The sequence below is a fragment of the Protopterus annectens genome, chromosome 3.part0 (genome assembly GCF_019279795.1).
Source record: "Protopterus annectens isolate FY-2018-M chromosome 3.part0, PAN1.0, whole genome shotgun sequence".
Classification (NCBI taxonomy): domain Eukaryota; kingdom Metazoa; phylum Chordata; order Ceratodontiformes; family Protopteridae; genus Protopterus; species Protopterus annectens.
The window spans coordinates 916,833,728-916,860,227 of record NC_056731.1 but is presented as its reverse complement, the minus strand read 5'-3'; the positions used below and the strand labels follow the sequence as shown (position 1 = coordinate 916,860,227).

General features: G+C 45.8%; 1 protein-coding gene across 2 annotated transcripts in view; it reads left to right on the top strand.

The window, feature by feature from the left end:
• Positions 1-26,500, top strand: part of USP14 (ubiquitin specific peptidase 14) — a 1,988,776-nt gene that overhangs the window by 1,758,437 nt on the left and 203,839 nt on the right. For both annotated transcript variants that reach the window (XM_044065241.1, XM_044065240.1), the window contains exon 14: positions 16,750-16,813. In XM_044065241.1, the coding sequence (XP_043921176.1) occupies positions 16,750-16,813 (64 nt within the window). The remainder of the gene's footprint in view (positions 1-16,749; positions 16,814-26,500) is intronic.

Here is a 26,500-nt window from a genome sequence, read left to right as displayed (position 1 = left end):
CTATAAGGCTAAGTTGCAGGAAGTATCTGCGGTTTCGAGCTGGAAATTCTCATTATCAGTTCTCTGCATTGCCCTTTGGCTTATCTACTGCCCAGAGTATTCACAAAGGTTCTGGCGCCAGTGATAGCTGACTTCAGGCTACAAGGAATTGAAAGCTATCCTTGCTTGAGCGACTGCCTGATTCTGGCTCAAGAAAAGGAAGACCTTCTACAGCATCTGGAATTTGTTATAGCAGTGCTAAGATGCCTAGGGTATTCTGTGAACGAAATAAAGTCCAGTCTAGTACCCTCTCAAGACATGTGCTTTCTGGGTGTGAGACTGAATACAGCAGCCCAGATGGCCTTTTAACCCCGGACAAACAAAAGAGTCTATCACTTTACTTCCATCAACTATCTCATCAGTCCGTGCTGACTGCAAGGACAGTCCTTCAAGCATTAGGGTTCATGGCATCTTGTATTCTGGTGCTTCCCAATGCCAAACTGCATATGAGGAAGCTACAATGGTATCTCAAAATGTATGGACACAGCACTGCCAGGATTTGGACACTGTCATTCAAATAATACCTTGCCTTCAAAAAGAATTTTTGTGGTGGGCTCAGGAATGTCACCTAAACAAGGGACTCTCTGTGACCCGCCAGAGGCGAGTCAGATTTTAACGACAGATGCCTCGGACATTGCTTGGGGAGCTCATCTAAATGGAAAGTGGATACAAGACAAGTGGCCTGCCAGACTACAGCATCTACATATCAACATGAAGGAGATGTTAGCAGTCCAGTTTGCATTAATGGCTTTCAAGGAGTTACTTCTTCCAGGGCAGGTGTTGATTCTAACAGACAACACAACTGTCATGTGGTACATCAACAAGCAAGGGGAACACATTCTTATCCTCTATGCAGGCAAGCAATGATTTTATGGGAGACTGCGCTAAGCTTGCAACTAACTCTTCAGGCAAGGTTTCTGCCGAGCACAGAACTCCTTAGCAGATGTGTTAAGCAGACAAATCATGGATCCCCACGGTGGAAACTGGATCTTCATGTATTTCAAAATTGACAGTGTCATGGGGAACTCCAGACATAGATCTGTTCGCTTCTCCACTAAACCACCAGCTGCCAAAGTATTGCACAAAGGGGTTTCATCACACAGCTTGGAAAGTGGATGCTCTGTCTTTCAGTTGGAAAAACCTTCATGTGTATGCCTTTCCTCCTCTGCCTCTTCTTCCAAAGGTACTATTAAAGGTCAGACAAGACAGGCCAAGGATGATTTTGATAGCTCCAGATTGGCCTCGGCAACACTGGTACCCACTACTACGGAGTCTGGTAAGGAAGCCTCCATGGCCTTTACCTCTGATTCCTCATCTGTTATCTCAGAAGGACGGTCATCTGCTCCATGTCAAGCTTCACTCTCTTCATCTAACAGCCTGGCATATTCTGTGTTGAAACACAGCAGGTCTCAACTTCCTCAACAAGTTTTAAATGTGATTATGGAAGCTAGAAGACCTAGTACAAGGAAAGTGTACGCAGAAAAATGGAAGAGATTTTTATTTTGGAGTACAGCAAAGAATTTGGAGATTTCTGAGCCTAATTTGAGTGTGGCTCTTCAATATCTTACTGAGTTATTGGACAAAGGTTTGTCCTTCTCTTCCATTAAGATTCATGCTGCAGCAATTTCAGCTCACTATGATTGTGACCCACCATTGTTTTCGTGATCCTTTGTTCAAGCAGTTTCTTAGAGGGCAAAGAATATAAGACCCCACGTAGAGCTCCTACTCCTGCTTGGGACCTCAATTTTGTGTTGGAAAAACTTACTCTACAACCTTTTGAGCCTGCGGCTACTGCTGAATTGAAATACTTGTCATGGAAGACTGCTTTTCTGTTGGCTATTACTTCTGCAAGAAGGGTGTCTGAGTTGCAGGCCCTTATGGCAGTAGAGCCCTTTTTGATTTTCCATAAGGATAGGGTATCATTACGTACTAATCCTTCCTTTATGCCTAAGGTGGTTTCTAGTGTGGCTTTAAACCAAACTATTCATTTGCCTACTTTTTATGCAGACCCCCAAAATAAAGGGGAAAAGATTTTGCACACTTTAGATGTACACAGGCAATTGCGTTATTATTTAAACAGGACTAAGGATTTTAGGCAGTCTCAGCAGTTGTTTGTTTCTTTTGCTTTGAGTTCGAGGGCAAGCCTGTGTCAAAACAAACTATTTCTAGGTGGATTGGCTTTGCATTGCATTTTGTTATTCCCATCATGGCAAGGAGATTCCAGCTGGGATTAGGCGCATTCCACTAGAGCTACTGCCACTTCAACAGCATTTCTAAGGGGTGGCAACTAAGGATATTTTGGAGGCAGCTACTTGGAGTTCAGTGCATACTTTCTCTAAGCATTATCACCTTCCTATCTACTCTAAGTCTAGGGCTGGTTTTGCCACAGCTGTTTTGCAAGGCATGTTGTCAGCTCCTGCTTCTTTATGATTTGCCAGCCTCCCTTACCTCTGCTTTGGGATTCTACCCAATAGTAAGGACTGCAGCAATGGGGAACGAAGAACATAGTACAGTTTTGTACCTACCATAAATGTAGATGTTCGAGGATCCCCATTGCTGCAGTCCAATACCCTCCCTCCTTCCCTCTGTGTTTAGGGGTGGTTGTGTAGGTGAGGTTACCTGCTGATATTTTTGTATATATTCTTGTATATATTGTACATATTTTTGGTGCAGGTATTTTGGGCCTTGTCTTTTTAGGGTCTTCTGACATCTGGGGCAAGAAAAGACTGAGGATATGACGTCGGTCATGCGCATTAGTACCCTGACGTACTGACGTCAGTCTAATGCGCCCTGACCGACGTCAGCCATATACTCTGGTATTCGGGCCGACTGGGACAGCGGACTACCCCAATAGTAAGGACTGCAGCAATGGGGATCCTCGAACATCTACATTTATGGTAGGTACAAAACTGTACTTTTCCACCTTTATGAAGAGGGGTAGTGAAGAAAGATTTCCAAAGGGTGGGGACAGTTGATTTCAGAATAGATCGATTAATTAGTATAGATATAGTACAGGCAACTGAGTCAGCAGCAAGTTTGGGGAATGTAGGAGATAGATTGTCATTGGAAGGAGAGCAAGGTTTTAGCTTGAGTAGTAGAGATTTGATGTAAGTAATGGGAACTGGCTCAAAAGAAAACAAAGTTGTGTTAGTGGGACTTGGAGGCGTGGGTGTCGAAGTAAATTTTGGCTTAGAGGTTGCCAGATTTTGGATGGAAGAGATAGTGTTTATTCAGGAGGGTAGCTGTTTCCTGAGAGGAAGAGTTAGGGTATGGGGAGGGATTAGAGGGCTTTCCAGGATATAGAGGATGTTGTTGAGAGTTGACCAAAATTTTCGAGGATTGGATTTGTTGCTACGCTGAGCAGAGCTATAGTATAACTTTTTGTCATTAGTTGTATGTTTTTTTGAAAGGTTCCTCAGTTGCCTGTATTTTTGAAGAAAAGGTGGTTGTTTAGTTTTAGTCCAGGTTTTCCAAGCATGATCTCTTGACCTTTCTTATATTTCTCTTTTCATTATATGCAAATTAATTTTTACTGTATCCTCTTGGGTTTTGCTATCATATCTGTAATTGTTGTAAGAAAATGTATCTAATTCCATGTAGTCTTGCTTTTTTCCACTACTCCATGTACTCTTGTTTCCTTGCCATTATACTATATAATTTTCTTGGTTTACTATTGTTTATTCAAACGGAAAAACATTTTCCGTTCAAATAAATGAATGGTAATACCGTGTGTCAGTGTTAAACATCATAGAAAGGATTTTGTCCCTCATCATACTCAGTGTCCAATCCATTCCTATCTTCTCATCCCCATGGAATGTCTGTTTCACATCAGTTTGTTCAGGGGCATCCTGCTCCGCAAGGTCTTGAGCAGCCCCAGACGTGGTGCTCCTCCAATGCTTCTTTGCCTTCCCTGTGGAGGAGCATAAGAAGCATCAGTGTAAAAGGAAAAAGTGTAAAAGGAAGAACCTAGATTCCACAGATTAGTCTTTAACTGATAATTCCCCTTTTGATGAGGTAAGGGTCACCAAAGTCCCCCTCTGTGGTGATACCTCTCCTTGTATTGATGAGGTAACTTGGGGGAAGGTATTGAACCACCAAAGTTCCTTTCACTCTAGAGTCCTTTTTTGTTTTTTTGAGGCCTTTGGTGTGGGTTCATCATATCATGAACAGTGACCTGCCCTGATGCGCACACATCCACCTTGTGTATAGGAGAGCATAGAGAGAGCCTGATGTGGTAGTGCTGATCCAGCCCATCTTAGTTTCACTCAAGCTAGGCTCCTACAGTTGATGCAGTTGTTGCTGCAGCTACTAAGAGGGAATTGTCAGAGTAGAGTGCATTGGTCCATCCTCTGAACAGAGTCACAAGCAATGTACAGATTCTTGAAGCACATACATACTTCAACCACTTTCATCCTCTGCACTGAACCATACAGTACCACCTGACTAGGCTTCACAGGTATTTGATCAATGAAGTCTTCAGGTAGGCAGCATCCCAACTGATGGTCTCATCTTGTAAATCCTTGGAAACTCAGCTGGCGACCATGTTGCGCCTGAATCAAGTATATTTATGCAGCTCATTTTCAGTGCAGTGGATGTTACACCTTAGGCAACAGGCACCAACATTGCAGTTTACCAACAGGCCTGGATGCATCTGTGTAATTTTGTGGAGTGGTTCAAGTCATCCTTCCTTAATGCCCCCTTTTATGGGTTCACTTTATTTGGCCTTAAAGTTAAGGACACAATGACCAGGAGCAAACAGGATGGCAAGACATCTGCAGTGAGATGTTTCTTTTCCACCCCTCAGAGGACTGTTTAGAGAAACGTTTGAGGAATTAATTTTCTTCCAGATGTCTCAAGAAATAGTTCAAGATACTCCAGGTAATAGTACCCAGCATGGCAGAGGGGGAATTTCAACAGATGCTGCCCTAGTGCCAGAGGTGGTATGCAGAAAAAGGGTTTTAGAGGACCCTTCTCTGGCAAGCCTTTCCAGTGCTCCTGAAGTTTTATCTGACTGGTGCTTTCTGGATGCAGTCAGAGAAGTACTGGGCTGTCCACCCTCAAGCTTGGGAAGCCATCACATTATATCTCTGGCTGTTGAGTCCATTTCCAAGGGTTACACTATTCACCTTTCATATTATGCCAACTTTAAGCCAAAGACCTCTTCCAGACATGCCACCCCATTAGTGAAGAGAGGCAGCAGCAGAGATTCGAAAGCTGCTCACAAAATGAGTCATTCAGGAGGTCTCGCCAGACCAGATAGGGTCTGGGATTTATTTAAGATTCTTTTTGGTGTCCAAGAAAATGAGGACCATGGGCCCATTTTGGACCTAAGTAGGTTAAATTGTTCATCAAGCAGACCAAGTTCAAGATGGTAATTATGCAGTCCATTTAAATATGTTGTATAAGGACAATTGAATGTGTTTGTTAGACCTCGGAAGATATTTATTACCACATAAAGGTAGAAAGATATTCTAGGAGCTTCTTACGCTTCCAGCTTGGGAGCCTGTCACTACCATTTTCAAGCACTATCGTTTGGCCTTACTATAGATTCCCTAGGATTCAGCAAGTAAATGGGTAGTGGTGATAGCTTGACTCGGGCTGTGGAGATTGTAGGTCTTTTCATACCTGGATGACTGGCTCTTTATGGTGACTTCAAGGGCATCGCTATTTCAGGCAAGAGATTCTCTGCTCCATCTGTGCCTTTTTTTGAGTTTTACAGTAAATTTCAACAAATCATCCTGGAAATACATTCAAGATTTGGAGTTTATAGGCTGCCATCTGGTCATGGCCAGTCAGGTCACCAAGCTTCCTTCTTAAAGGTTATCACTATGTCTTCAAGCCTATCCGATCCTTCTGCTTCAGAGGTCAACAGCTTTTGTAATTGTCTGTCTTCTTGGCCCTAATGGTCACTGCATTTTATCTAGCTCCCTTAGGTTCTTCATGAGGGTTTGTCAGTTGACTGTTTCAGTTCATTAGTCTGTGACAGTCACCTCACAGATTTCCCCATTCTTCCTAATGTGGTTTGTCTTCATCACATCTTATGGTGTCTGATATTGATCCATGTCTCCACATGGAATCCTCTTCTTCCCCAGCCCATGGCCATGTTGACTGTGGATGCTTCTCTCTTGGGGTTGGGGGGATGATGGTGCAATGTTCCCGGTCTCAAGTCCGAGGCCCATCTACATGTCAGTGTGTTGGAGAAGAGAATGGTTCCTCTGGTATTGCAGGTTTTTCACAACTGCCTCCCCAAAGTTGTGATCTGGATCCAGACTGGTCTGGTACATCAACAAACAAGGGGAAACTGATCCTATCTCCTGTCTCAAGAGGCCATGGATTTGTCACATTGGGCAATGTCCTCTCTCCTTATACTAGCACACATTTCAGGGAAATCCAACATTCTAGAGGACAAATTGAGCATGAGTATTCTGATGCCTCAGGAGTGGTCTCTCAGTCCATCACTGCATGCGCAGATTTTCAGCTACTGGACCAGCCCTGCTTTGATTTGTTTACAACCCCTTACAACTCAAAATGAAGCAGCTTCTTTGCCCCGATCCTTTCCAAGTGACAGTCACCGAGGGACAACTCTACTCCATGCTTGGCCCCTAGGTCTCCTGTATGCTTACCCTCCAACTCCCTTGATAATAACGTTTTTACAGAAAGCAGCTCATTGCAATGCAGTTGTAGTTCTCATAACCCCATCTGGCCCAGATAAGTCTGATTCTGCTTGGTTCTGGATCCAATTCCAGATCTGATTTTCATTTTTCCAGGGAGTCTCACCTGAATATGAAATCCCTCAGGTTGACATCTCAGTTCCTTCACTTCCACTGATGGCCAGAGATCCCAAGTTGTCTGATAGAGTTGTACATATCCTTTCTTCATCTCAAAAGCCCTCCACCAGAAATAGTTTTAGCAGTTAAGCAGAACAAATTTGCCATTTGAGCCATATCAATAGGTTTGGTCCATTTTTTTCACTCCTTTAGATACTGTTTACATTTTTAGCTGACCTTTTCCAGTCTGGAGTTAGCTACAGTACTGCTAAGGTTCAGCTTGATAGCCTTTTCTAACTTCCACGTGGGTTTGGTGCCTAGCTTCTTTGAAATGATCCAAAGCCTTTTTTAAGGATACCTTCCTTCTCAGACCTCCTTTGAGGGACCTGGTTCAACCTTGCGATAAAGTTCTCTTTTTCTGCAAGCCTTCACCAATGCCCCATTTGAACCTGCTGCTACTGTGGACTTAATTTTTTGTTGTGGAAGACTTCTTAATTGCAGTAACTTCTACTAGACAAGCCTGTGATCTTCAGGCTTTGTCCTGTGGTCTTTCTTACCTTGTTTTTCTCAAAGATTGGGTTTCACTGTATACCACTCCATATTTTCTGCCTAAGTTGACTTCTGAGTCAAATTTGAGTTAGTCTTATCACTTGCCAGTTTTCGTCCCAAATTTCAGTAATACATGCTTCACTGCCTGGACCTTCATCGCCAGTTGAGATTGTATTTGGACAAAACCAAAGGTTTCAGGAATTTTTTTGTCGTAATCTGGAGCTGAGCATGACAAACCAGTGTCTTAAGGTCACGTTGTCTGGATAGCTTTCTGACTGCATTTTCTTTGTTTATATTATTAATGATTTATCCATACCTGTCAACCAAAAGCCCTTTCTACTATGGAAGTGTCTACTTCAACAGCCTTCTTTGGTCCTGCTTCCTTAAGTGATATTTGTTCTGTGACTACCTGGTTGAACACTTATACGTTGAGTACCTCATTGTGAACTTGACATTCAGTCTAGATCTAGGATTTTTTATGGCCCCACCCAGTTAGTCTGGCTGGGAACTCTGTTCCACAGGTTGAGGTGGACTGAAAAGAGAACATTGGATATGAAGGTTGGGGACTTACCATAATGTTAGAGCTGTATTGTTTTTTTCCATCTCTCTCAAACATCCTTGTGTCAGTGCCCCTTCCAATTGTCACTGATATTTTATGTCTCTTAATGGACCATGCAGGCTGGTCTGAAGTCTGTTGTTACAGACCTTCCTGGTCTTCATTTCAGTTTTTCTTTGGTGACATGAGGTATAGGTCTGATATGGAAGGAGCAAACTCAATTTGAAAAACTTGGCAATGCAGAGCATTGTGAGATGGGAGTTAAAGCTTCAGAGCCAAGATTCTGGAGTGCTGGCCTCTGATTTAGTCAGATCAGATAAACCAACAGGTTAAAACTGATGAAAACCACAACACAGCTATAGTGTTGTGGTAAGCACATAACTTACAATCTGAAGTAGGACTTCATTTGTCAACAACCCTGGGATACGGATCCAATCTCGGATCTAAGCCAGCAACTTCTATCACAGCATAGATCCGAGCTCCTAGCTCCTCCCTTTACCCATAATCCCCTGCCAACCCTGACTGACCTCAGATCTAGTTTGCCGCTCTTCAAGCAACAGCTAGATTCCAGAGCTCTTGGGGTATTCTTGTGAGAAAAGGAAATTTTAATTTCTTTTTTGTACTCTTTTTGAGCGAGTGTTTGTGTGTATGTTTAGGTGTTCCCTGGTCCTATTTTAACTATTTTAGCTTAAATTAGCTTAAAATTTTTATCTTTATTTCTCCTCCCTGCCCTCGCTGGTCACAGTGTGTGTGTGTAGTGTGTAGGGGCCTAACGTGTGCGTTTTCCTTTAGTGATGTCGGAGGCCCCTAAAGCTATTTTTTTCGAAATGCACAGTGTGGTCACAAGCTTTCACTGGCTGATGGCCACACTCTGTGCGTTAGGTGCCTTGGGGTTGAACACCTCTCCTCGGGTTGCGTAATTTGCGCCGCGTTCACCCCCAGGGCACTTAAGGATCGGAGGTCGAAGCTGGTTCTGGCAGGCCTTTTGCACCCAGACCCGGCTCTGGCCTCCGGTACTTCTGTGACCGCTACCCAGTCTTCGGAAGCGGCCACTCCTGCCCCCCTCCCTCCGACCGGGACTCAACCTCCCACTGTGGCTTCAGAGGTGAGGGAGGCCAGGAAAGAGAAGCAGAGGGAGAAGCACCTTAAGTGGCGGGCCGAGGACGACTCCTCGGCCCCGCCTGCCAAACGGGATTCTCCCTCCAGGGTTTCTGGTTCGCGTCCTCCTTGGATCCAATCTCCTTGCTTCTCACCGGGACCCATGGAGGAGGTGACCCGGTCCCCGTCGAGGTCATCGAGGCAGCACTCCAGGCCTGTCTTGGTGGCCTCCTCGAGGTTCACCTTCAGTATGTCGGATACAGACATGGACCGGATGATGAGGAGGTTCATCCAGGCCCAGATGCAGATGGGAGTGCTCTTGCCTCCCCCCCCCCTCCGGGGGGGGAGCTTGACCCCCTTTTTTGCTCCTATCGCTCCGACCCGACTCCCGGGTTCGGAGCTGTCGGAGCCGAGCCGCGTTGGATCTGTGGGTGGCTCCGACTATTCCCTCGAGTTTGTCTGATCCGACCTCTCGGAGCCGTGGGCCGAGCTTCGGATCCGAGGGACTCGGTGTGCTTTCGGCCCCGTCCCGGTCGGAGCACGCGGGTCCTTCGGATCCGACAGTCTCGGCCCCGGGTCCGATCCCCGCCTCGGATCCGAGTGGGAGTTGGATCTCGGATCTGTCAGAGAGCGGCTCCCCCTCGGCTTTCGCGGTGGTGGAGAGGGTACTGTTGAATACATCCAGGCCTCCGGTCCTGGCTTCGGCTCCCCCCCTGCACTCCCTCTCAGCTGGTCCTGGCTCCCCTCATCTGGCCTTCGGGGCAGCCTGCTTCAGCCCCTCTAGGTGTTCCATTGGAACAAGATATTGCTGGTGAGGACTCCTCGGACAGCCCCCCCGAGGAGGTTCCTCGCAGGTCGAAGTGCAAAAGGAGGCACGTGGACTCCCCTGAGTCCCTCACTGAAGATACAGACTTGGATGAAGGGGAAGGCTCCCCAAGGTCACCCCCTGAGGATGTCTCCTTTGGAGACATCATGGAAATGCTCAGAATCGGGGGGGGGGTCAGCCCCCAAGGCTTCCTCTGACGAGTCCGTATTCCTAGAGGCGTTCGAGGCAGGGCCATCTACCTCTTGGGTGTCCCCTCCTACCGACCCCTTGGTGGATCTTATAGCCACTAGGGCTTGGAGGGAGCCGGACACTGTAGAGCCTATTCCCAAGCACCCGGACAAAATCTTGTGCCCCCCGTCAGAGAGAACCCATTGGAGCAAAGGTCTCCCTGTGGATGCCATGTTGGTGGCGGCAGCCACCAAGAGAGAGTTGACTCAGGAGAGCCCCACGGTTCATCCGCCGAGCAAGGAGTCTCGTGCGATGGACCGCCTTGGGAAGCGGGCCTTCAGTTCAGCGACCTTCTCCTTGAGGACCATGAACTATATGGCACACGTCATTCGGATGCAGCAGGATCTAATTAAAGAATATGCTGCTTCCCCCCAGGGTCCATGTCGGAAGGGGACAAGCAACTGTACTCCTCCCGAATGTCCACCCTATGTTATAATTCCAACACCTCTATGCGACTTTTGTCACACGCCACTGAGGGAGCCGCTAGAGCAGGCAGAGTCGGGCTGGTCATGAGGAGGCAAGCCTGGCTTCGACATTGTGACTTCTCGGAACCCTTTAAGGCGTCATTTGCGAATGCCCCTTTTGATGGTTCTGCTTTGTTTGGCAAAACCGTTCGTGACACCCTTGCCCAGAGTGAGAAAGATGGGAAGACATTGTCTGCCGTCGGAGTCTGCTTCTCTGCTCCCCAGAGGTCCTTTACCAAGAACCAAAAGGGTCAGAAGAAGATGTGGTTCCGGAAATCGCATCAATCCCAGTCTGCTCCGGACAAACAGTCCTCTCGTGGCAGAGGAGGACAGGGAGGACGCCGCCCTAGAGGCAGAGGGGGTCCATGGAATTTTGGGTCCAGAGAACCTTTCAATGAGAGGCCTGCACAGAACCCCTGAGGGGTTACCCGGCTGCTCCACTCTGGAGGCAGTTGGGGGACGTTTTTCGAAGCACCTAGCAATGTCTGAGTCCATAACAACGGATCGCTGGGTGCTTAGTGTTATATCCAGAGGATACCAAATTCCCTTTTTTGTAACCCCCAGAATCAGAAGCCTCCCCGATGTACCACCCAATCAGAGGGAGGCAGCTGCTGCAGAAATTCAGCAGCTCTTACAAAAAAGAGCCATCCAGCCCGTCCCCTCAGATCAGCATGGATCAGGGTTTTACTCAAGGTTCTTTCTGGTGCCAAAAAAGACGGGGGACGTGAGGCCCATCTTGGACCTCTCTCTTGAACCTGGCAGTACCAAAAGTAAAGTTCCGGATGGTCACTCTGCAGTCTATCCTCCCACTACTACGGGAGAACGACTGGATGTGCTCAATATACCTCAAGCATGCGTACTGTCATATTCTCGTAGACAGATGCTCCAGGAGGTTTCTCCGCTTCTGGCTGGGAGCCAGCTATTTCCAGTTCAGGGCCCTTCCCTTCGGTCTCACCTCAGCCCCCAGGGTGTTCACCAAGGTCTTGGCAGCGATTGCGGCCCACCTGAGACTCCAGGGAATTCAGGTCTTTCCGTACCTGGACGACTGGCTCCTTACCGCCCCAACAAGGCATCTTCTTTGCTCGTGCAGGGATTACTTCCTCAATCTGGCTCCACTCTTAGGGTTGACCATCAACATGGCCAAGTCCTCCCTGGCTCCTACACAAGTGTTGGATTTCATAGGGGCGAGGTTGGACTCCAGACTGATGCTTACTTTCTTGACTCCAGATCGGCTTCAGAACCTGAGGTTGCATGTGCAGGCCATCAACTTCAAGCTCCTTCGGCCGAATTGGTCCTGAGGGCTCTAGGGTCCATGGCGGCAGCAATTCCGCTGCTGCCATTGGCCCGGTTGAATATGAGGGTCATACAATGGACCCTCCAGGTACAATGGTCCCTATCTCGCAATCCCCTGTCTCATCCCATCCCCCTAAGCAGGGTTTGCAGAAGGTCGCTCGTGTGGTGGCTCCAGTCCTCCAATCTCCACACGGGACGCCCCTTCTCGCTTCCTCCGCCAGTCGCCACTGTGACCACGGACGCTTCTCGCCTGGGGGGGAGCACTATTCGGGCAGAACAGTCCAAGGCACGTGGAACGACATAGAGACCTCTTTGCATATCAGCGTCCTGGAGATGAGGGCGGTGCTTTTGATGTTGCAAGCACTTCACAACCCTCTTCCTGTGGGGACGATTGCGGTACAGACGGGACAACATGTCAGTCGTCTGGTACATCAACAAACAGGGTGGAACCAGGTCTTACCCACTCTGCCGCGAGGCCATGAGAGTGTGGGAATGGGTGATATCCACCAACCGCTTTCTCATCGCAACGCACATTCCGGGACGATCCAACATATTAGCAGACAGGCTCAGTCGTACTATCCTGACTCCTTATGAGTGGTCTCTCAATCCTCTAGTAGCAGAGCAAATATTTGCCCGATGGGGGCGACCTTGTTGCGATCTTTTTGCCTCTCACTCAAATACCAAATGCAACGATTACTTCGCTCTGATCCCCCCTCCTGGGGAGTCCCCGAGAGACTCTCTAGTTCATGCTTGGCCTCCCGGTCTACTTTATGCTTACCCGCCTCTGCCCCTGATGTTGAAACTATTGCAGAAAGCCAGTCAGCTGGGGAGCAAGATGATCCTCATTGCCCCATTCTGGCTTCGTCAGACGTGGTTCCCTTACCTATGGTCTCACCTGATTCATCCGCCCTGGATGCTGGATCCCTTTCCGGATCTCATCTCACACCCCCTGGGTCTTCCGACTCCGAACGTGGCCAACCTAAAGCTGATGGCTTGGTTGCTCCAGTTCCACTCCTGATAAGGACTCCCGGAATTTCATCACCAGTCAAAGCCATCCTAGTAGCAGCTCACAAGTCCTCCACCAGAAGGGTCTATCGGAGTAAATGGAAACGTTTTTCCATTTGGGCAGAGCACCGTCATTTAGATCCTTTTACGGCACCAGTAGCGTCGGTTCTAGATTTTCTAACTTCTCTCTTTCACCAGGGGGCTAGTTCTTCCACGGTCAAGGTACAACTTGCTGCAATTTCACACTATCATGTAGGGCAGGAGTCAGGCCCACTTATTACTTCCAAACTGTGTAAGAACTTCCTTAAAGGTACCTTCCTTCTCAGGCCCCTGGTCAAGGAGGTGGTATCCCCATGGGATTTATCCCTAGTCTTACAGGCCTTGACTAGTCCCCCTTTCGAGCCGGTGGCCACTGTTGATCTTAAATACCTCTCTTGGAAAATGGCCTTTTTGGTGGCCATAACTTCAGCCAAGAGGGTCTCGGAACTCCAGGCTGTCTGTGTCAAACCACTGTATTTGGTCTTCCACCCAGACAGAGTTCACCTCAGGATCAATCCATCTTTTCTACCTAAGGTATCGTCGGAAGCTAACATTAATCAATCTATTAATATTCCAGTATTCTTCCCCAACTATCAAAATTAAGGAGAGTATAAGCTGCACTCTTTAGACGTGCACAGACAACTACCTTTTTTATACTCATCGAACTACTGGTCATAGGCAATCTGATCAGTTGTTTGTCTCCTTTGCCAAAAACAACTTCGGCAAGTCGGTTTCTAAGGTTACCCTCTCCCGATGGATATCTAGTTGTATTCTCTTAGCATATCAGAGCTCGGGAAGGCCTGCACCTCAGGGAGTCTGTGCTCATTCTACGAGGGCCATTGCTACATCAGCTGCTTTCAAGGCTAGAGTTTCTCTGGATGACATTTGTTCCGCAGCCACTTGGGCTTCATCTCATACCTTTGTAAGCCACTACAAAGTAGATATGGTCTCCCGAGGTAGGGCGTCTTTTGGCTCTGCAGTGCTCTAGAATATCCTTCCATGAAGGCTACCCAAGATTTAGGTAGCTGGGGACTCTGTCCCAAAGGTTGCTGACAAATGAAGTCCTACTTCAGATTTAGAAGTTATGTACTCACCATAACGTTCCATCTGAGTAGATATCTTCATTTGTCTGCAACCATCCCCCCCTCCTTCCCCCTGACCAAAATGATCCTACTTGGGGTTCTTTAGATTAGTTCCCTCTAGGACACAGTATTAGCTGTGCTATGGGGCAAACTTGATCTGAGGTCAGTCAGGGTTGGCAGGGGATTATGGGTAAAGGGAGGAGCTAGGAGCTAGGATCTATGCTGTGATAGAAGTTGCCGGCTCGGATCCGAGATCGGATCCGTATCCCAAAGGTTGCAGACAAATGAAGATACCTACTCAGATGGAATGATATGGTGAGTACATAACTTCTAATTTATGGCTTTTGTCCCAGGAAAGGTAGACTTGAACCTTTGCTGTCTCAAAGACTGAACTTACTGGACTGAGACTCCCAGACCATGTGCCACTGTGACAGTGGTAACTCTTAAAAATGCTGTTCCTTTTCAGAGTCCTACAGTTCATCTTCTGAGTTAAGACTCCTAGGTGAGGGATAGATTTGGGAAGTAACTCATGCTGCATTACCAGAAAAAGTTGAGTAATGAAATGAATCAGTTGCTGGGAGGTTTGCCAGATGGAGACTTTAAGCTGTAGTCTCAGATGGCAGCCAAGTCATTCATCACTAATATCAGCATGTTTTTTTCTCATAATTCTGCTGAAGGTGCAGGGAGAGGAACAGGTGTCCGCATAGCCAGTCTCTGTCATGCCTGGATGCATTTTGCCCGTTTTGTTGAGGATAATGTGACCTTTCTCAGAGCTTCTGACAGGTTAGTGCTTTTTGGCCCTACATTTAAAGCTGAAGCAAAGAAAATAGTGTGAAAGACCCTTATGACAACTGGTATAAAATTCAGAACTGAATGCCCGTTCTCCACATCAGTCATGTGTCTGATATGACCAGTGGCTATGAAATAATACAGATTATGGGAGAGGCCATCATAACAACTTTCATAATGGTCTCCAGCTGAGAGGTGATAATAGTAGGCAGATTTGGGTATACTGCAGGGGAGAGCAGTCTAATTCCTGAGGCTTTGTCTGGCTACACCATAGGAAGCCGTTTAGGGCTGTCTGTCACTCCATTAAGATGCATGTCTAACCATCATGCTGGACAAGTGGATTAGATCAGTAATATCTAGATAGTGATCATTTCCCTTTCACATCCTTTCTCCACCTTTGATGAATCTCCTACCCACTCAAGTGTGGTAAGAAAAAAGGGGTTAATCCCCTTTCAAAAAGGAGCAATCCAAGAGGTCTCACCAGACTAGAAAGGATCTGTTTTCTTACGCCAGGTTCATAATTATCCTGAGCATCATAAATCGGTTCATCTCCAGAGAAGCCTTTCTTGTGGTCACAGTGGAGTCCATCCTTCCCTGTCTGTTAAAAAGGGGCAGTTGATGGAATTGGTTTTTCAAAGTTTTACAGAAAGAAGGTATATAGATTGGAAAATGCTGAATATTGGCAATTTATATGTTCAGCTTGGATATATGTACCTGTCTTATGGATCTTATTAAACTGGAGATGATTCCAGTTTGGAAGTTAATTAAAAATAGTCAAAAGATAAACTTCGCTAAATTTAAGACTGCTCATGTTATACATTTTCTGAATAGGATGTAAAGGTCTAAAACCAGGAGTGGAATAACATAGTTTGTTATGCAATTTATGGAAGCAGGTAATGAGCAAATTTTCGGTACTCAGCTTTCATGTCTGTCCCATCTTCCTTGATTTCCTTGTCTTCATGAGCATCATTTTAAGTTCATACATAAGGGACATTGGACCCTGTCTGATAGAAAGGTGGGATACATAAGGTGGGATACATCCTCACCAATGTTTGTGATTGATGTGGGAACCCGGGAGCTGATGCGGTGCATAAATTTTGGTTCTGACAACATATACATAAAATTTGGCCTTTTGTCATTTCTATTATAATGAGAGCCCTTAAGATAAAGCTAGACCTCTGTAGTATCCTTGATTTTGTTGTGTTCAGTGAAACTGAACTCTGTGTCTGGGTGAGAGAGGTAGGGTAGCTCAGTCTTTAATTTTTTTATAGATGCGTTATTGCTTCCTTTTGGAAGTCTACTCAGTTGCCTGGATTCATTAATGCCTACACTAAGTGTTGCACAGTCTGTGTTCAAGAACATCCCTACCACATTTTTTGTGCTTTCTAGTCACTCGAAAGGATTTCACTAAGTGTACATGTAATCTATACTTTTTGTAACATTTATGAATCCCCTTTTGTATTTTCAAGAAAATCAGTAGGAAAACTAAAATTAGGAAGAAGAAAATATGAATTATGCTTGTTTGTTCACTCAGAATGGTGTATACTTAGTATAGGCATTAATGAACCCAGGAGTGTCTTTCTAGGCAAGCCTTTGGGTAAGGTAGTGCTCAGTTTAGCTAGGAAAGTTAGTGTTTGGAGATCCGTTGTTAGTCTAGGTGGCAAGAGCAGTGAATGTTAGTCCCACAGGACTATAATCCCCTCCTTAAACATTATCTCTTTAAGGGTATACCCAATGCAGAGAAAATTAATAATTTATTTGGCACAGTAAATGTATTGTTGGAGATACAATTACAGTAATTGCCTCAAGTTTTTTCTTTAAATTTTGACCAAAATAGACTTGCAGTGTCCATAACTTTATTTATTTTATATGCATGCCTTGAAGTATGAGTAAACTCATTCTGAAAGTTATCGAAGCATTTAATTATTTCAGTAATGCATGTAAAATTATGAAATACTTGTATAAAACAGAGTTTAATCTGTTTCTGTAAATATTCCTGTTTTATTTTGAACAGAAACTTGTTAAACGAGATGGAGCCAAGAAGGAAGTTAAATATGAGACATTTTCTTTCCCAGATGGTAAGCAGATTTTTTTTCTCTTACTGGGCAATATAACTGTATTCATTAGTGTTCCGGGAGAGTTTGAATTCATGAAGGAATTTTACAGGTCCACATTGCATGATGGAGTTTAAGGCAGTCATGCCCAGGTTTACAGGATATAACTCATCAGCAACACGCCCCCCCCCCCCCAGGATTCACCATATATGCTGCAAAAACCAGGAGAGGAAAAACATGCTATCTGATGTTGTCATTTTCATTCATTCCTCAGATCTGATCCTCGGATCCAACTTGGCCACTTCCTCCGGCTAGTGGAGCACTGAAACTCTTGAGCTCCTCCCTTTAATCATAATGCCCAAGTTTTTTTAGTTTCATAATAAAGGAGTGTGAACCTAGAGGTGCCTGTATTGTTTTTTTTACATTATAATGCCCAGGTTACCTAACATAAATCAGATTTCATTTACTGCCATAGCATTTGGATGTGATTGCTCTAAATTCTAGATTGAGCTTTTATAGCATTTTTTCGGGAGTTAAAATTTGCTTATTATAATTCAGTGTTTTTCTTTTTGCTCTTTCTTCCCTTTAATAACTTTTACGAAGTTATTTTCTAATTTCCTTTCTGTTCTTATTAGTTTACTCTTTTGAGTATTCCCTAATACCTAGACTAAAAATTGATCTCCAAACACTAACTTTCCCTTGGTAATAACTGTCCCTTAAAGTACTTGGTTTCGTACTCTATTTGAATTACCATCATCAGTAATTTTCCCCCTTCCTTGCCTGTATTAAAAAAAAAAAGAAAGAAAGAAAGGAAAAAAAAATTTTTCTTTTGACTTGCTCTACTTGTTTTTTCTGTTATGGTCTGATAAACCTTTGGGTTTTAAAAAAAATTTCCCAACTCGGACGCACATTCAAAGTACATATATTGTTTTGGACCTACTCACCTCAGCTCCAACTGTGATATCTATAAGGGGTTTAATACCTATGCCTTGATTGAAAGAAAGAATAGGTTAATTCTTAAGGGTTTGCTGCCCTCTAAACCTGCTTCTACAGCCTCTGGGGGCTCAAGCCTCCAAAAGAACAGACAAAAGAGATTCTCAGACTAGAGAGTCTTGTAAAAGATCTCCAGTGCCAGTGATGTTTAGTGTCTCGGCTCTGTCATCCAAACCTCCTCTTAAGCATTTTAAAAATTCAGATCCGAAGTCTAGAGCAGAAAAATTTCAATGGATCCACTCTCCTCCGATTTGGTTGGATCGGATCACCTCTGAGTTCCCATCACCTGTTTTGGCACAGTCACCCCGACACCATTCAAGACCTTCATCCATGGCGTCATCCATTCGATCTTCCAAGAGCCTAACAGAAGCTGATGTGCACAGAATGATGAGGAAGTTCCTCAGGAAGCAGATACAAATGGGAGTTCTCCCAGCTCCGACCCCATCTGGGTCCAGAGATGCTTGTCAATACTACTACTCCATTGTTATCTCTTTCTCAGATCCAGCCTTCAGTTTTGGTGACATTGCATCTGAAAGTCCTGGAGTCATCCGCCTCAGATCTGAAGGTATTGGCATTTTCGACTCCGATGGTGTCTGAGTGGTCTGGAGCTGAGTACTTCGGAGCTGGATGACTTTCGTAGCCATAGTGTCCGTTCCAACTCAGGGTTTTGGGCTCGATTCCAAAGTTGTCTGAGTCGTCTCTACCCCTCGGAGCTTCGGTGTTGGACAGCTTGGCTTTGACTCCTTCCTTGAGTAATTTTCCTTCAGGGTAAAGAGAGGTAACGGTCTGTAGGCATGCCTTATCGGATCTGTCAGTGTCCTTTTCTCTGAGACATTCAGCCTTTGACATAATGGATAGAGCATTCTGTTTTCCCAGAGTTCAGACTTCTCTTCCCTCTTCAGCTCCATCTACCCAGTTCCATTCCTGCATCCAGAGCCTCAGTTGTCTACTCCACGAGGATAGCCAGCCCAAACGAGTCTCTAGACAACCCAACAGGGTATAGTAATCTCTTCTGACACTTTTCCGGGAGCATCCCCTCAAAGAAATCCCTAGGAAGAGGAAATGTAAAAGGAGACACTTAGACTCTCAGAGTCTGTCACAGTGGAAACTGACTTGAAGGGGGAGGGTCCCCCCAGATAAACACCTGACGATGTCTCATTTGGTGACATTTTAGAACTCCTAAAACAAAAGTATGATTGGGCACCCAATACCCCTTCCTAAGAGGTGTAGGCATTCCTGCAGATCTTTGGTACTGACCAGTCTGCCGCCTGGGTGACTCCGTCCACCTATGGGCTCATTGATTTGGTCTTTTGGTGGGCATGGAATGTGCCTGAAATGCTTAAGGCTATCCCTAAGGACCAGATGGGATCCTGGAACAACCTAAGGATAGAGCATATTGGAGTAAGAGAGTACCCATTGATGCCATGGTCATAGCTGTAGCCAATAAGAAGGAACTGGCAGAACAAAGTTACTCTCCACCCCCTTAACAGGGAGGTTAGGATGCTGGACAGATTTGGTAAGTCGTGTCTATGCTTCAGCGACCTTCGTCTTAAGTCACTGATTTTACTTGGCACATTTTACGAGATTTCAGAGAGATTTGATTAAAGAACTTTCCAGATCCCTTTTTGGGACCACATCCTCTGAGGTAGAGAGCACTATCTCCTTGCAGTTGGCTACCCTTCAGTCCACTTCAGTCTTGTCCATGAGGCTTGTCTCCCACGCAGCTGAAGGTACCTCATGGGCGGCAGGTTCAGGCCTTTCCATTAGAGGACGTGCCTGGATGCACTTGTGTGACTTTGTGGGACTCTTCAAATCTTCCTTCATCAATGCCCCTTTTAACAGAAGTTCTTTATTTGGCCCCAAAGTTAAAGAAACACTCTCTAGGTGTGAACAGGAAGGAAAACCCCTGTCTGCTGTTGGCATATAGTTTTCAACCCCTCAGTGCACCTTTTCTAGTAACAAATGAGGCGGATGGAAAATGTGGTTCAAAAAATCCCAGGATGCTTTCTAAGCTCCATTTGGAGATGGTTCCCTCAGGGGCAGAGGGGGGGGGGATCTCTAATGGATGACGTCATCCTCGTGGTAGAGGTGGTCTGCAAAGTCAGGGATCCAGGGATACTCTCTCTGATAGATCCTATCAGTGCTCCTGAAAGGATACCCAACTGTCCATCTCTGGAGGTAGTCGGGAGTCATCTATCCCTGCACCAGAGAGCCTGGTTAGAAATTACAAAAGATTCATGGGTGCAGAGGATATATAATATCTTCCCATCCTCCACCTGTAGTATCAAACAAAATCCCCGATGTTCCACCCAATCAGAGGGAACCAGCAGCATTAGAAATAAACAAGCTGCTATAAAAAGTCATCCAAGAGGTCCACCCAGACCAGAATGAGTCCGAAACATATTCAAGATTCTTTTTAGTGCCAACAAAAACAGGACTGGAGGCAGTCAATCTTGGAGCTCAGCAAACTGAACCCATCAGATCAGTATGCAAAGTTCCAGATGGTCATGGTTCAGTCCATTCTGCCTTTTCTGCACGAGGATGACTGGATGTGCTTGATAGATCTTCAGGATGTGTGCTATTATATAAAAATGAACAGATGGTCCAGGAGATATCTATCCTTCTGGCTCGGACCCGGTCATTACCAATACTGAGCACTGCCCTTTGGTCTTACCGCAGCTTCCAGGGTGTTTATCAAATATGTGGCAGTAGTTGCAGCTGCAAGGATTCCGGGTGTTTTCATACTTGGATGACTGGCTCATAACCGCTCCAACCAGGCATCATCTAATTCAAGCCTAAGACTGTTTACTCCATGTATGTTATCGTCTGGGGATCTCTGTCAGGTACACCAAATGACTCTGAACAACCTAGATATTGGAATTCATTGGTGCTGTTTTCAATTCAGTCACTCAAATAGCTTCTCTCCCTCTCTCCCAGGTTCAGACAATTCAGTTCCAGGTCAAAAAGATCATTATACAGTAAACTCTCAGTTAACTGGCACCCATGGGGATTGGTAGATGGCACATAACTGTAGTTTCTGGTTGCTTGAGAGTTACTGTTAAAAATAGGCCTGATTAATACTGTACCCTATATTGTTTGTTTGGTTTGACTTGTTCTCAGTTTGGGGAGAGAGGGAATTTATTCCAGTCTTCTTTTTTAAAACTCTAAGACTCTAAAAACTGAAGGTATGTTTCTGTGGCAGGAGGGGGGAACCACAGTGCAACACATGAAAATTGTACTGTAGTTCAGTATTTTTTTCCAGTTAACTGGGAATTTACTGTAAGTTCTTCTCTCTTAACTCGTGTAATCCTCCAAGCATTGGGGTCCCATGTCAGTGGCAGTCACTGTAGTACTGCTGGCAAGGTACCATATGAGGGTTCTTCAGTGGACACACACACAACTCAGTGGTCCTTTCTCCAACATCCATTTCCACACAAGTCAGAATAATGCAATCTTACAAAAATTACTTTCTGTGGTGGAGCCATTCCAATGAAATACAAGAGGGCCATCACTTTGTTCGCTCTCAAGCCAAGGCCACAGTGACCACAGATGTGTCTCAGATCGGGTTGGGTGTGCACGTCTTGGGAAAAATGGTCCAAGGCACATGGTCCTCTGAAGAGGCCAACATGCATATTAATATTCTGGAAATAAGAACTGTCCTAGCACTGCAGGCCTTCCAAGACGCTCTTCAACCAGGATGATTGCAATTCAAACAGGCAATATGTCAGTAGTCTGGTATGTCAGCAAAAAAGGGGGAACCAGATCTTACCCTCTTTGTCGAGAAGCTGTGAGAGTATGGCACTGGGTGACCTTAACCAGTCACTTTCTGATAGCAATACACATCTTGGAGAAGTCCAGCATGATTGTGAACAAGTTGAGCAGGTCTATTCTAATGCCTCATGAGTGGTCTCTCAACATGCAGGTTGGTGGACAGGATTTTCTGTTGATGGGGCCAGCCGTGCTGCAGTCTCTTTGCATCTCCCCTCAACAACAATTGCAGCAGGTTCTTTGCTCTGATTCCCCGAGACACACTCTACTTAAGTGTTGGCCCTCTGATCTCCTTTACACTTACCCCATCACCCCTCATTCCCAAATTTCTCCAGAAATCTACTCATTTGAAGAGCATAGTTGTCCTCTCTGCCCCTTACTGGCCTTGTCAGTTCTGGTTCCCTCTCTTTTGCATCATCTACAACCGCCCTGGATTCAACTCCAGATCTACTGTCTCATCTGACAGAAACAATTCATCCCGACGTTTCAGGCCTCAAGTTGACCGCATGTGATGTCCTTCAAGAATGCAACTGCAGTCATAACATGTGGGTTGTCCTGCCTCAGGCAGCCCTCGGTCGGCGGGATTCCAAAGTCTGGGTCCGACGTCAGCTGATGTCGCATTTCTCTCCGACGTCAGAGCGGCTGGAGTACATAAGCATCAGCCGACACCATTTTCTTCAGTCTTTCTTGCCGCGCGGTGCCAGAAGCAGAAGCAGTTCGCAAGTGCCGGTCGGTCAGCTCCTGTATTCTACGATACCGAAGTCATCAAAAAAGCTAAGTACCCCGTTGGGGACCTTTTCTTGCCTCAGCCGATGTCAGAAATGACTGAAAAAGTTAACAATTGTTTTTCTTGTGGTAAACAAATACCTCATAAGGATTTCCACTCTTACTGCCTCCCTTGCCCGGGCCCAGACCACGACGTCTCGGCCTGTGTAGCCTGTGCTCGCTTCAACAAGCGCACTCTCAGGCGTCGGGCGGAGTTCGCTGAAGATTTTTTCGACGATAATTTTGCTTACACCTTGCCGTCGGATCTTCCGACATCGCAAACTCCCAAAAAGCGAAAAGACCGGGACCGACATCCTCGACCCGCGTCTACCACCGACTCCACGCCAAAACCTAGCGCGAGTGCTCCGGTTCCCTCTGAGACGGTCTCTCCACCGCTCCGAACCGAAGACACCGCATTACCGACGACTCCGATTCCAGACATTACTCCGACGCCAGTTATAGATTTTCCTCCGGATACCGAAACCGAGGAAATGCCCGAGACCATTGCTGTAGACAAGGTCACTCCTGCACGTGGAGCTGCCAGGCCCCCTATGGCCATGTCTATTAAGGCCCTACACTAGGGCTAAGGCAGCCAGCAAAACAAAGCATATTACTTCTAAATCTAAATCCTTACCTCAGCCGACTCCAGAGACACAAATTATGTCCATGGCTGCTGATTTGATTTCCCTGATTAAAGGTTCACAGGCCCATCCTGAGAGAGGATCCCAGCCTCCTCCTGATAAAAGGCCCCGGGTTGAACCCTCTGATCCTACTCCTTCAGATGATGATTCTGAGGGCTCTGTCCACTCAGATAGCCAGGAAGAGCTCTTCCAGACCTATGAGGACTCGGATGCAGAAGATTCCATCCCCTCGGCCTCCCCTCCTGAGGATATTTCTTTTGGGGAAGTTCTGCACACCTTGAGGGAACATTTCAAGTGGCAAGGTCAGGAATATTCTGATTCTAGGAAACGCCTTAGGACTTTCCTTAAGAAGCCTCAGCACAGGCCCTTAGCTATTCCTCCTGTACTTGATGTTCTGGATGATTTGTATTCTGACTCTAGTGTTACCCCTGATTCTCTTCCTCCTGCTCCAGCCAAGCCAGACAGGTATTACAGGGTCCCAGAAACTCATTCCCATTTATTCAGGGCCCATTCTGCTGATTTGGAAACTATTTCACAGGGGCCTAAAGGAGTTTCAGCCTCCACCTCAAAAAATCCTTTGCCCTCCAACAGGGAAGCTAGGTCATTAGAGAGATGGGGCAAAAAGGTTTACACATCCACTACCTTATCTATGAGAGCTTTAAATTGCCTTTTTCATATGTTACAATATCAGAATTATCTGTTAGAAGATTTACAAAAAACATTAGCCACTCCTGATCCTTTAGACAGGAAGACTTTGCAGGAAGCTTCCTGCAGTGTGGATATGATGCACTGGAAGCTTCATGTAGGGCAGCTATGACAGGGGCAGTCATTCGTAGACATGCTTGGTTAAAAGATCAACCTCTACCAGATCATGTAAAAGCAAAACTTCTGGATGCACCTTTGGAAAAGAACAAGCTTTTTGGTGCAAATGCTAAGGATGTGTTAAAGACCATCGAAGAAAAAGCAAAATCAGTTCAGACTGTGAAAGATTTCCTCCAGGTTCAACCCCCCAGAATCAGTAGGAATTGGCCTTCAAAAAACTGGTCCTTTCCTAATCCAGAAAAGTTTCAAAGGGGTAAGAACAGACGTGGCCGAGGAAGAGGCCAATACAGAGGCCCTTAAAGGGGACGACAATGGCAGCCAGGAAACCAAAGAAATGACGCAGGGGTTTCACCTGCCCCACAACCACAATCTCAATGACTTTCCTCTACTACCGCCTACCAGGGAACAACTAGAAGCTCCCTTGGGCGGGAAATTATCTCTGTTTGCAGAAAACTGGCACAGACTGACAAAAGACAAATGGATTTTGGACATTATAGACCGAGGGTACAGGTTTCATTTTCATACCTTACCAAGAAAACAAGGCATGCCAAACCTACCACAAAATCAGAGGGCAGAGGCTATCAAGCAAATCACTCTGCTGACTCGAATGAAAGCAATAGAAAGAGTTCCACAAAAAGAACAAGACCAGGGGTTTTACTCAAGACTGTTCCTTGTTCCAAGAAAAGAATCTCAATGGAGGCCAATACTGGACTTGTCCGCATTAAACACATTTCTCATAGTACCAAAGTTCAAAATGCTGACTCTACAGCAACTCCTTCCCATGCTGGGCAAGGGGTCGTGGCTGATTACTCTGGACCTCAAGGAGGCATACCTGCATGTCCCTATCAGACACAGCTGCAGAAGATACCTCAGATTTCTTGCAGGGCCAGAGCATTATCAATTCTCAGCATTGCCATTTGGCTTATCTACTGCCCAGAGTATTTACAAAATGCCTGGCTTCAGTAATTGCTCATTGCAGGCTCCAGGGTATAAAATTTACCCGTACCTGGACGACTGCCTCATACAAGCGGACGACAAATTGATGTTGACAAAAACCTGGATTATGTCATACGATTACTTCAAGCTCTGGGATACACAGTCAACTTCCAAAAGTCAAGACTGCAGCCATCCCAGCAAATAATCTTCTTAGGAGCCAAACTAGACACAGCCTCTCAGATGGCTTACCTGACAGAAGACAAGCAAGAGAAGTTAACTCATTACTTCAAAGGTTTAGCAAAACTCACCCAGATGACTGCAAGGAGATTCCTACAGGCCCTGGGTTACATGGCATCCTGCATTCTCCTGGTTCCATTAGCAAGACTACACATGAGAAAGCTTCAATGGTACCTAAAAAGCATTTGGTCTCAACACAGCAACAACTTGGAGACAATCATACCACTCATTCCATGCCTACAAAAGGAATTCCTATGGTGGGCCTCGGTGAGCCAGGCAAACACAGGTATGTCATTCAAAAAAACCACAGATAACACAGACCATGACTACAGAAGCCTCAGACCTTGGATGTGGGGCGCACATGGAAGGCAGGTGTATACAAGGACAATGGTCTCCAAAGGAAACACATCTGCATATAAACCAAAAGGAAATGCTGGCAGTAATGCATGCCATCGAGGCCTTTCAACACCAACTCCAGCAAGGCCATTTAATGATACGGACAGACAACACCACTGTGATGTGGTACATAAACAAGCAGGGGGGCACCCACTCTTACCCCCTTTGCAGACTGACAATGCAGCTTTGGGAGAAATCACTGAGCCTAAACATCCAGTTACAATCCCAGTTTGTTCCAGGAAAAGACAATGTGTTGGTGGACAGCCTAAGCAGGAATTTCACAGATCCACACGAGTGGAGGTTACATCCGAAGGCCTTCAGACAACTCACTTCGACATGGGGCAAGCCAAAAGTGGACCTATTTGCCTCTCACCTCAGCCATCTTCTACCAAAATTTTGCACAAGGACATACCATCCAAAAGCTTGGAAAATAGATGCCCTCTCATTCAACTGGAACTCCCTAGCAATCTATGCATTCCCACCTCTGCCACTGATGACCTCAGTATTACTAAAGATCAAAGCAGAGAAGCCCAAGGGAATCATAATAGCTCCGGACTGGCCAAGACAACACTGGTACCCACTACTACGGAGCATATGTCACACCAGGAGGTGGGCCCTCCCCCAGTGGCCTCTACTTTTGACTCAACACAATTTCGAAACACTGTATCCAAATCTTCAGACACTGCAGCTAACAGCCTGGGAGATCCCATAAATAACTTCAGCTTATCTCTCTCCAAGGAAGTTCAGCGGATACTAACAGAGGCTCGAAGACCATCCACCAGAAAGGTCTACTTAGCAAAGTGGAAAAGATTCAGCAATTGGAATACCAGCAAGGGACATGATGCATCATTATTGAACATCCCACTCATCTTGGAATATTTGGCAGATATGTTAAAGAACGGCTTCTCATATTCTTCCATAAAGATACATGCATCTGCTATTTCAGCTAGATACAACACTGATCCTCCTGTTTTTTCTCACCCCTTACTAAGGCAATTCCTCAGGGGAATCAAGAAAATTAAGCCACCAAGAAAGGCCCCAGTTCCAGCCTGGGACCTCAATTTTGTCTTGGAAAAACTGACTCTACCTCCATTTGAGCCAGCAGCTTCAGTTGACTTGCAATTTCTCTCATGGAAGACAGCTTTCCTGTTGG